The 12,011-nt window shown below is 40.1% G+C and overlaps 1 protein-coding gene across 5 annotated transcripts; it reads right to left on the bottom strand.

The window, feature by feature from the left end:
- Positions 1 to 1,148: 1,148 nt before the first annotated feature.
- On the bottom strand, positions 1,149 to 11,636 carry LOC308412524 (endothelin receptor type B-like). Of its 5 annotated transcripts, none has more exons than XM_080906946.1 (10): positions 11,519 to 11,636; positions 11,330 to 11,419; positions 11,008 to 11,041; positions 10,150 to 10,626; positions 9,257 to 9,369; positions 8,236 to 8,440; positions 7,478 to 7,627; positions 4,550 to 4,683; positions 4,344 to 4,452; positions 1,149 to 2,038 (listed from the first exon to the last, which is right to left on the bottom strand). In XM_080906946.1, exons 4-10 carry the CDS (start codon positions 10,561 to 10,563, stop codon positions 1,904 to 1,906), a joined length of 1,260 nt encoding a protein of 419 aa, XP_080763072.1. In that variant the 5' UTR covers positions 10,564 to 10,626; positions 11,008 to 11,041; positions 11,330 to 11,419; positions 11,519 to 11,636; the 3' UTR covers positions 1,149 to 1,903. The 5 variants fall into 5 exon arrangements, with proteins under 5 accessions (XP_080763072.1, XP_080763071.1, XP_080763068.1 ...); XM_080906945.1 differs by having other exon boundaries at positions 11,008 to 11,103; positions 11,519 to 11,635; XM_080906942.1 differs by having other exon boundaries at positions 11,008 to 11,150; positions 11,519 to 11,635.
- Between the last annotated feature and the right edge of the window lie 375 nt (positions 11,637 to 12,011).

Here is a 12,011-nt window from a genome sequence, read left to right on the forward strand (position 1 = left end):
CCAGAAGCTGGAAGAATTTGTAAAAAGCCAACCAGCTAAAAAAGAAAAGCAATACATTACATTAAGCTATAGCTCACCAGGGGATATTCATATAGGCTTTTGTAAAGCTACACCCTTTTAGAACCCTTTTTGTACAAATGTAAAAAAAATGTGTGGAAAGGATTCTTTTACCACTGGGCAGTACCAGACTACTTCTAATTTGACACATAAATCTACATTTACAGCTTTTCTTACAGCTTCTTGAACTACCAAAATAAACTTGCCTGGGTCAATAAATGAGTTGATTTTAAACAGTACTTTTGTGGTTTGATTATAGAATATTGGATAAGTAGCTCACTGAACAAAATTCGCTCTGTTAGCCAAGTTGTGTAGCAGATTATTTAATTATTTATTTTTTTATGTAGCACTGATCTAGGAGGTGATCAATCACACCAGTAAGAGGGCCAGCATTATCCAAAACCAGATAAATCAGTTTACCCTCTGTTTGAAACAGATAAAAAAGTAATTCAGAGAGGAATGTACTGAATGTAATTATGTTCAGTTAGGGCTAGTTACAGGAGTGGTGGGTTTGATTTGATGTCAAACCACACTGGATTGTTTGAAGACTTGCTGGAGGAACAAAGGCAGAAAGGTTATGGCAGAGAGACGAAACAGGAATGTGCAGAGATAAGGAAGTAAAAAGTAAGGGAGAGGACAAAGAAGTAGTAAAAAAGATGAGAAAAACAGACATAAAAAAGACAGTGATGGCAAGGAGAGTGGATAAAGAAATGAAACAAGGAAGGGTGGTGAGAGATCAGAGGACAGAGAGCTTCTTTGACAGCTAATGTGACATGCGTGACACTGGTTTAGCCTCAAGCAACATTCCCAGGTCAGAAATGTGTGTGTGTGTTTGGGGCAAAGAAGTGGGGAGAAAAACAGAGAGATCACAGTAATGTTCTGTGTTGGCACTCGCCATCACATGATGCTGCCTGCTGTCACACTTAAATCGAGGCCACATGCTCAAACACCCTCCCACATACACTAACACACACACACTCCCACAAACACAGAATACACCATACACTTAAGCCAACAGCAGACAGACCTAAAAAGAAATCTTTAAAAATTAATATAAAAATAATTTACTGTTTTCTTTTTGTAATATAGTCATGATTTTATGTGTTATATTTATTGAAAAAAGAAACCCTACATCAAAGGTAAGGAGTCAAATTAAGATAATCAGGCACTAATATAATGACAAAATGCATAAAGCCTCAGGAACAGGCCAAGTATGGAACAATATGATACAATAGCTGACGGTATCACAGCTGAAGTCACACAGCGTCAGTAGTTTTGTTGCTAGTGAGAATACACAAAGAAAATAAATTTCAAAGCATTAACAAGTATGCAAAAGCATGTAAAATGCTCATGTACATTCATTTTTTTTTACAGAAAAAACATGCAAAATCCCCAAATGGCTGTTTTACAAGATGCTGAAGTATGTAACAAATACACTACAATGCATACACTATCCAGGCTGCAAGCCTGGCAAGCTGTCTTAGCTTATCAACCCTTAACCCCCAATTTTACACAACATAGTTGAACTTTGCTCCTGTTCAGTTCTCCATTTTTAATGTTATTCATGCCTGTATAAATTTGATACTTCCTATCCAAGAGTGCAGCTTTGGAGGTGTGCTGACACTTCATTCTTGGACAGAATGAGTGTGGCACTCCATGATAAGTGCTAAAAGTTTCAGGTTAGATTGAGTTGCAGTGAGAGCTGATTTCCGGCGGTATGTAATAGATCTTAAGAGTTTAAGGACATTTCATATTATGCTGTAGATAAAAACAAATGGGTCCCTGTCCTCATTTACGCAGGCATACTTCGATGTTTTTTGGTTGTTTCTCACTTCTGGGCCTCTCCTCAGGCTGTCGAGGACTTGTTGGTCATGCGAGAGTTGCTCTGTTCGGAGCCTCGGTCGCTGACTTTAAGCTTCATGCACGACTGCTTTTCGTCCATTAACATCTCTGTCGTTACGCACCAGGAGCACAGACAGGACTAAAGAAGAAAAGAAACTGTGAGGCTTAGGCTGCGAGAAAAGAGGAAGAGTGTGAACACTGTTCGCACTTTGACAAAATAGTGACTGATTCTTACAGCCTTTTTTTGTTGCAGCCTTAGAAATATTTCATCACTGTAAGAAATAAGCTTATTCTCTTTTTGTTGTATCACTACTACTTTCTTTATGGTAGAGCTAAAGCCAGCAGCTAGTTAGCTTGGCACAGAAATGTAAGCCTTGTCTAGAAATAGTCCAAGTTAGTAAAAGTTAAGAAAAATTTCTGGGACCAAACACTGAGGCGTCACTGAGAGTTAAAATCACTAAATGCTCTTTCATCTCCAATAAAATGATCAGTGTAGCCATCCTTCTAGTGGAAGGTTAGGCAGAGCAGGTTTCCACTTAAATATGAAATAACATTTTCTGAATGAATTTTTTTCTGAAAAAACAAAAAATTAAAACACACACCTGTATAACATTGGAAGTAAACAAAAGCAGAAAAATAAACATGAACATCATTCAGAGGGTTTGTGAAGTTGGGTTAGTTGATATATAATAGTGTGCTATCTGGTGGCTAGCCTTAGAGCTATGGTTAAGCTAAAATAAATACAATACTACTGTAAAGATGTAGCATGAGGATTAAACTATTTTCAGTAAAAGTTCATACTGAGGATATCTGGTGGGCTGAGACAAACAGCATCATATAGCAGTAAGAAGAGGCCAAAAATGACTATGAGTGATATGTCATCACTTAACTAAGGCTACGTTCACACTGCAGGTCTTAATGCTCAATTCCGATTTTTTGATCAAATCCGATTTTTTGTTTGCTTTTTCACACTACAAATAAAATGCGACAGCAAATGCGCTCTGGTGTGAACCCTCAAAGCGGCCCACATGTGCAAAAGAAGACGTCACACACAACGCGCTCTGTTTAGACCCAGACCAAACAGTATTGTTTGACTGATGGCCCTTAATATAAAGACTTTGGACTTTACGTTTCCCAATTTTTGCTTTAAGTTTTTTTGTTATTTACATAATAATGTAAAAATAACCTAATAATTATCCTTATTGTTGTTTTAGAGAGGAGCGGTGCTTCAAAGGATAGTTGCAGATTTCTGTCAGAATCTGCAGATTATACAGTATAAATAAAATATTCACGTTTCTCCAACGTTTTCTTCCCAACAGTTTCACTAACATCTACGCTGGATGGCCAGGAAGCGTTTGCGATGTCTTATCGGGTGCTTCTCGGGAGCTGATAATTGGCGTCTGTCTCGTGTCAGTGACGTAAAAGACGGATTTAATGCGACTTGACCATTCAAACAGCAGTCGTTTTCTAAAACATCGGATATGTATCGGGTTCAGTACCACATACGAAAGTGACCCAGGTTGGATTTGAAAATATCGGATTTGTGCCGTTCACACTGTCATACCATGATCGGATATGGATATAGGGTCAAAAAAAATTGGATTTGATGCGCTTTTGCCTGCAGTGTGAACGTAGCCTAACAGATGGCTTAATTTTGTGTTGTAAAGACAAAAATCTGTGTCCACACGGGGAGCGATTAGTTCATTGTGCATTGCTTTCGAGCTGATGGTCGATTGGCTAGGATGTAGTGATCACTGGTATCCTAAGCTCCTTTTCCATTTGTACCTACTCAGATCAGGTTTTTTCAGGGTTTTCCATTAAGTGATAGTACCTGGTATCAGGTACTAAAATGGTACCTGCTCAGATGGAGTTCAAAGCAATCTGACCATGTACTAAAATGTGACATTGTCAGACTGCATGCCACCGAATGGCTGGTCAGTTCTGAGAGAGTCTCGTTCACAGAAATCAAAACTGCCATTTTTGATATCCGACATCGAGGGAATTGGTTACAGAAAGCAACTCCCACGAGTCTGACGAAAAGCCACAGATCGAGCAGCAGGTATATTGTTGCCTCGGTGTCCGCCTTTGTTGTAGCGTTCGTGTTATGGGAGGCTCGGCCGCGTTGCTATAATGATGACCATGGTACTAGATTGTAATGGAAAACCAGGTGTTCCAAGTTGAGTCCATCTGAGTAGGTACTACTGGAAAAGGGGCTCTGCACACTCATTGGTAGTTGCTTCAGTTGCTTGTCTCTATGTTGAGAATATTTTATTTCGGGACCTGCCTACTTTGAGGTACCAGAATCTTTTTTGCCTTTAGTCACTTCACATTTCGGAAGTCAATGTGAATCACTTCCTGTGTGGGTGCAGTTTAACACCAATAAACAAAATACATTAGCACAATAACCAAAAAGTAAAGCCTTTTTTGAGTGAGTTACACTTTACCCTGAAGCAGTTCTTGAAGCGCTTGCTGACCATGTAGAGGGCGATGGGGTTGATACAGGAGTTGACAGATGCCATGTTGATGCCAATGTAGTCCAACACCAAAAAGAAACTAAAATATATCACAGTGGTATATTAGTCTTCCACTTCACACTGTCTTCGAGGCAAGTTTTTTTATCTACTAAATTATCATGACTTCCCCTCCATACCTGAGCAATTCACACCGGTTTGGATCCTTTTCATCATAGATGGTGAGCTTCAGGATACGGCTGAGGTGGAGAGGCAGCCAGCACAGAGCAAAGACTAAAACCAGACAAAACACTGTCTTCGCCACCTCCCTCCGCTGAACACACACAAAAACACATAAATTACAGTTTGGCACCGAAGTAGCTAGGGCTGAACGATATATCGCATTTGCGATAATATCGCGACATGATCAAGTGCAATTTTCTAACCACAAAGGCTGCGATTATACTGCGATTATAAGGCTGTCCAAATTACTACCATATCCCAGAATTCATAGCGCGGCCCAGCCAAACTCCAGTTTCCAGCAATGGCGGCCGCTACTAAGTTTTAAAATTACTCATACTAATCTTTCTGGGTCACAAAATAAACTTTTAACATATTTTCAGGCGAGAAAGTAGTTGTGTAAACATCAAATATCTGCTCGGTTTATCAAGATATCCCATATTTGCAAAAGTGCTTCGACGTTTTCAGAGGCGTCTGCTACCCACCAGCTCGACAGCTAGCCGGGAGCTCGAGGGTTACTGATGCGGCCGAGAACGGCACAATTCCCGGCACATCATTTTCAGATCACCGCGGAGTTTCGCTGCTCGGGTTAAACGTAATATATAAGTCACTTAGACATAGGGATGGGTATCGAAAACCGGTTCTTGTTGAGAACCGGTTCCCACTGTTTCAATTCCTTGGAATCGTTTGCCACTTTTAAAAACGATTCCCTTATCGATTCCAGTCGCCCCGAATGACGTCATCACGTTGAGTAGCGTCTTTTACCCAGTAGGAAACACGGCGCCTGAGCGGCGCAAACGCTCAAAAGTTTGGTTACAACTTATGAGAAAGGATGACAACAGGGCAACGTGCAATACTTGCAAAGTAGAGATTTCATCAGAGGGAGGAAACACTACGAACATGCAAAAGCATTTGCTCAAAAAACACGCGATTGCTTTCAACGAATGTCGTGTTTTTGATCCGCTCCGGACTAGCGAAGCTCAACCCAGCAGCAGCGGTAGCGTTTCCACGTCCTCTCCCGTTAATACTGCAGGTAACTAATCAATTAGCATTGCATATTATGTTAGCGCGATTTACCTTATTACAAAACCTGCTATTACTGTGCGTTGCATTTAGTGACCATGATGAGAGAGGCAGACAGAGTCTGGCTCAGATGCTGGCAGTTCTCGCTGCAGTCTACCGGTAGCGTCTCCTTTCAGGCCAGGATAGACGAATGTCACCGAGCAGTGACTCAGTTTGTGGTCAAAGGCTTGCACCCATTTGCCACAGCACATGCCCCCAATTTCACTTTGGTAAGTGAATGTGTTTAATTGTAGGCAGGGACATTACTGGATATTCTTGTGTAATTGCTACAGAATAATTTATGTTAAACTTTGTTATTGCTACAGAAGAATATTTATTTTATTATTTTACATTTACAATGTTTTTCCTGGGGACCCTGTGACACCCCATTGAAGAGCCGTAGGCTGGATCTCTTAAGATCTCACTGTTGGGTTTGTAAGGCCATGTTACTCCTAAATTTCTATCTTGTTCAAAGAGAAGATATAAAACAAAGTTCTAAGCTAATCGACTTTAGTGTTCTCCTTTTTAAAAAAAAAAAGAATCGATAAGAGAATCGATAAGGAATCGAATCGTTAAACAGAATCGAAAATGGAATCGGAATCGTTAAAATCTTATCAATACCCATCCCTACTTAGACAACCTAAAAATGTTATTGTTGGGCTTTTTTCAGTGTTTTGTTTGTTCGTGAGTAAATCGGTTTGGCTGAGATTAAAGTTATTAGATTAGATAAAATAAAACTTTATTAATCCCCCGGGTGGGTTCCTCCTTGGTTTTCACACAGCTGACTAAACGTCAAACAGAAAACTTATTAAACAGAAGTATGAGACAGTCGAGAATTTACACCAGTGTCTGGTTATATTTTAGATAGCAAGAAGCAGACGGCCGAGTTTATTAAACTCCACCGAGACAGCGGTGACGCTAATCAGAACTAGACCGTCCAATTTCACGCCTTTAAATTTTAAAGGCGTGTTTGTGTGTGTGTTTATACAATTGCTATTATGTTTGCACTTTATGTGTAATGTTACTGACTGCAGAGATCAGTAAGATGTGTGTATTTTTTATTTATTAGTTTTATTTATTTAATATTATTTTTTAATTTAATGACTGTCTAGTAGTTCACAGATGTCGAAAAACTGAGTGTGGTAAAGCCACTGATTTTTTTTATGTATATTTCTGCAATCTGCACATTGTACTGACTTTCATTTTAATGTTTACACCAGGGTTCCTTGTCAGCACTTTATGCTCAGATGTTTGTAAGCTAAAAATAAACTATTGTGTATGTTCAAATATACTGTTGTGATTGAAGAAGTTAAATAAAAATGTCAGTCATCAATTCATGCATCACCTCATGTCATCATAACAGAGGTCTGTCTTCCAGGAAAGAACAGTTTAAAATTAATGTAATATAGTATTGGCCATACTATATGATGTATTGCTTGTCTTTGTTTAATAATACAGAAGACAAAGACCTTAAAAAATAATCGCATATCGCATCGCAATCGCAATATTGGGGCAAAAAATCGCAATTAGATTATTTTCCATAATCGTTCAGCCCTAGAAGTAGCTGTGGTGAAACTTAAGCCTTAAAGGAATTAGGCATCATTGGAAACATGTTTTCCCCTCAAAATGTAAAACATTTGTTATCAGGAATCAAATTGAATTCAGTAGGAAATGGGAGTTGCAAATTAGGCCGAAAACAGTGCAGAACATTACTTTAATAGCATTGTCTGTTTATCGTCCTATTACATTAGGAAAAATATCACTTTAACTCAACTAAATATGTCGTCAACAAACAGGCCTAATAAAGTGAGTTTTCACCATCTTACCTGTTTTAAGTGGTCGCTGAGCGCAATCTGCATGCCATTCTTCTTCCTCAGCATCTCACAGGTCATCAGGGTGTAGAAAATGGCAGTGCAGGCCAACGGCAGGCAGAAATACACACTGAACAGCCACCAGTCCTTTGCTGATTTATAAAACTGCACAGAGAACATAGCAGGACTGCACTGGATTGGGCACAAACATCTGTGCTGGAAATCTTTAGTTAAAGGTGAAGTATGTCAGAAGCAGATGGATTTTAATGGTGTGTAACCACGGTCTGACCGGGTTGACTCCAGGGTGTGTTTCAAGTTGCTGTTGACATGGTTTTACAAATCAATTTATCATAAGGCCCCAGTGGGAATAAATGTATTATTCTTTTTACATGAAGATAGACGAATGTAATGGCAAATACATTATATTAATCCATTAGCTATTACGCTACACATAATCAACCGCTGTAGTGTTTTCTGTCACCCAAGTGGGGGATGTTCTAATTCTTATGATCCATGACTTTTTTTCTTTTTGACAGTGTTTCATTTCTGGGAACTCTTCCTAACCCCGATCTAGCGGGGAAGCTGTCACAGTCTGATTACGAGTGCTTGTGGTTTTAAGTGTACGTATAAGCGTATGCACACACATGTACACATTCACCTCTGCGTCTCTGTCCATATAAGTATGTGTTATACGACATACAGCTATGTCAACACGTACTATTTTTCTGCACAGCGAACCACAGGCCTTTAAAAGTCGGTGTGTTACAGCTCACCCTCATGAATTCGGTTTTCTGCACGGGGTGCAGCAAGCAGATCCTCAAATGTTCTCCTTTGTAGTTCATGGTGATCATGTCGAAGGCTATCGCCTCTGGCACAGCCAGGATGATGGATATTATCCAGATGAGCGCTATCTCGATAGCCATCCATTTTGGAACTCCGATCCCTTTGATACGGCTCCATGAGGCCACGGCACGATACCTGGAAGATGTGTGACATGTGGAGTCAGTTAGTTAAAGGAAGAGTTTGATGGCTCGGGAAATGTACTTAGTTGTATTTTTATTGAGAGGCAGCTCATAAGATGGCTATCACTGGTATATTTACATGGTGACTACATTGTACAATAAAGCAATTATAAAAACTCATCTGTTTAAAATGTATTTATTCTTAAAGTTTTGCATTAGAAGTGCATGACTCATGCAGCTAGAGCCACTTGCTACCTGTTAGCCTTACCTCAGGTAGGTCCACCACTAAACTGGGTCTTTCAACCACATTTTTAGTGTTGGCATTTTTAACAGAAACACAGTGGCTTCCTGTGTAGTTAAGTGATCTACCCATTAGGTCTGTGCTTAGCACTGTCTGTATCTGTATGACACACAAATATGTTTGCAGCTTGCTCACATGAACTTGCTTACTTGTAATGGCAAAAATGCTAAACCTGAGGCTTCCAAACAGTAGTCCAGAAACCATCGCCATGGTGACTGCGATACAGTGTGACATAAGTTACTGTTTTAATTCCTTTGTTTTTGCAATTTAAAAGAAAAATTGTGGATTTATCACCAAGGTGTCTTTCATACACTTTTTTTTTGTTTTGGTTTATTTGAGCCCTTTTTATGTTCACCGTTCAATAATGGCATTAACAAAATGTCAGTTTACTAATGCATCAAAGTAGACAGCAGCCAGTGGGAACAAGAGAAAAAGTGAGGATAAAAAGTCACTGCTTTTTAATTGCAGTTGCAGCATTGAAAAAACAAAAAAGCAAAGATTGTTGTTCATTTGCCATGGCTTCATGCTTACCTGTCAATACTCAACGCACACAGACTCAGCACTGTAATCCCCACTGAGGATTTCTGCACAAATGGCACCAGCTTGCACAGAGTCACCCCGAATGGCCAATCCTCCGCCAGGAGCTGTATAGAGAGAGAAAGAGTTGATGACAGACTTAAACCATGGTAGGAAAGGAAGCAAATTTACTATCCCCCATTTTTACTCAGCCTCAGGCATCCAGTGCAGGCCAGGCATGTGTGAACCTGAACTTATCGTTCTTTTCTTGCCAGGTTTAACATTTTGGTCTTTTCCTTAAAACCACGAGTCCTGTTTGCCTCGGTTTAAACTCTAGGCAATGTGACCTAGTGAGAACACTCGCAGAGAAGAAGAAAACTCTGCTAAGCATGAAAGATATGGAACCTTTCATGCTGTCTTTGGATGGGTGTCTGGAATGTGATTGAAAACCTATTAAAATCAGATGTGAACATGTTTCTCTCCGTACCACCCCGTCTGTCCTGTCATTGCTATGGTATGCGGCTGTGACCAGTTGTTTTAACATGCTTGCCCCCTTACCCAAATATACAGACGCTCTTGGTTCTGTCTCTCTCACTCACTCACTCACTCACTCACACAAAAGGAGCCCAACAGATTAAAACATACCAGAGACATAAGGGGATATGGAGGGGCTCAGAATCCAGTAAGGTAATAACATTTTGAAAATTATGTGGAAGCCTGCTTTTACAAGCATGTGTGTGTATGTGTGCTCACGAGTTTAATAGGAATATTTGAGTACTTGTCTGGGATGTAGCTAAATATTTGTGCATGACCTCACAAAGTTATAGTTAAGTAAAAATAATGTTAAGCAGCTCATGCTTTCCTATGACTTAAGTACTGTTCCTATGCTATTCTGCAGTTTTTCTCACCTTATAAACATTAATGGGAATGGCGATGATGATATGTAGCAGGTCTCCAAGTGCCAGGCTGCCGATCAGTATATTTGGCCCGTTATGCATACACTTATTCTTATAGATGATCCTCAGAAGAGTGGAATTCCCAATAATACCGACAACGAAAACCAGGCAGGACACCACTGTGTTGATGTACTTGAAAGTGTCTCGGATTTCTGTGGGTCCGGTGCACATGGGTGGCAGGCGGCGGCGGGGCATGGTGCTGTTGGGCCGCACCGCACCCTGCACATCTCGTTCCACGAGCCCTTGTTTCTGGGTAACGGTGAGAGGCTCCTGGGGCACTTGTTTCTTTGGCTCCAGCTGTCCACTGGCCACAAGTATGTGGACTGCCAAAGCGAGTAACTTCAAGCAGAGGAGATGAGTCCTCATCCTTTGATTTTGACTGTGGATTTTATTCAAGAAACAGCCTGCAGCTGATCTTCTTTAGAGCTCCTGGAACACAGATTAGAAACACTGTGAACAGGCCTGGTGTTGAACTACAGCAGCAGTTCTTAGACTTTTTTTTTGGCATTCAGAAGCTGAAAACAGTTTGCACTCCACACCCCTCAAGTTTTTCTTTGATCAGAAATTAATTTTAAAAAATTTGTGTGTGTGTGGTTTTTTTTAAATTCCCCCTAAAAAAAAAAACAACCCCTTGATGAATTAATAATTCAAATCATTTTTACTTCATATTTTTCATCTGGCACCCCAACTTCAGGGGCTCTGCACCCTACCAGTGGGGCCACACCACATTTTAACTTTGGCTAAAGGATCATTTTTATTTCCATTTTTTTTTTTTTTTGAGAGAGAGAGAGAGTTTTTATTTCAGCTTACCTTTGTATCTAATGTAGAAGGATGTCAACGTCCCCTTAGATTCAAAAATGCCTTTTGGTTAGTTTCACTTCTCGTGGATGTTTGTGCATCATTGTACTAAATGTTCAGGGGTAAATTACAAGGCTGTTTTTAGAATTCCTACCCTGAACAAGGAAAATACAACTGTTAGATTATTCAATTAACAACGGATGAGTGAAAGAAGACATAAATACACTAAGGCTGTAGGTTTCCCCCTTTTTATCGATTAAACAGTTAATTTAACACAGTCCCTAAATGAGTCAGTTAATGCTCTCCAGTTGCTCTTGTTAAAGTTCTTACTTACCAAACTCTGAAGTGGGAATTCTCCGATATCTGCGTCTCTTAGTTTAAAGTTCCTCAGTAACTCTCAGGCTCTCAGAACAGAGAACATTTCCTAAAGCAGAGGAATATTGTTCCAACAGTGACAGTTCAGTCATCTCCAACAGCAGCAGTCCTCTCTGTCACTGGGGCCAAAGTTAATGAAAAAACTTACAGTTGTGTGACTCAGTGGCTCCAGTCAGCAGTTCTACTTGTGCTCTCCTCTCCAGTACTGCGCTGAGTCTGGGTGTACACTCAAGAGTCTGCAGGGTTGATCCCTGCCCCACTCCTCCACACCCCGCAACCCCCAACCCCTCCTCTTTTTATTTAGAGGAGGGAGTGAGGGAAGATAGGCAGGATGTTCACGTTATTCATCAAAGTGCACCAGCATTAATGAAAGAAACGTGGTAAAATCAGTTCACAGGAGTGAACTGTTCACGCTGTGGTTTTGTGGTAGTTTATGTCTCACAATAAAAAATACATTCATTAGGATTCCTACAGAGGTTCACCATCACAGTTTTATCTGGCCTGTTTAAACGATTTCTCCTCTAACTGTGCAAGTTATCAATATCTGACATGAAGGTATTTCATTTAATATATGTCCCCAACAGTTATATTCCTGTCATACTATCAGACAGCTAAGAGTCTGCACACAAACTCCAAAAAAT

The sequence above is a fragment of the Rhamphochromis sp. 'chilingali' genome (assembly GCF_963969265.1).
Source record: "Rhamphochromis sp. 'chilingali' genome assembly, chromosome: 16".
Lineage (NCBI taxonomy): Eukaryota > Metazoa > Chordata > Actinopteri > Cichliformes > Cichlidae > Rhamphochromis > Rhamphochromis sp. 'chilingali'.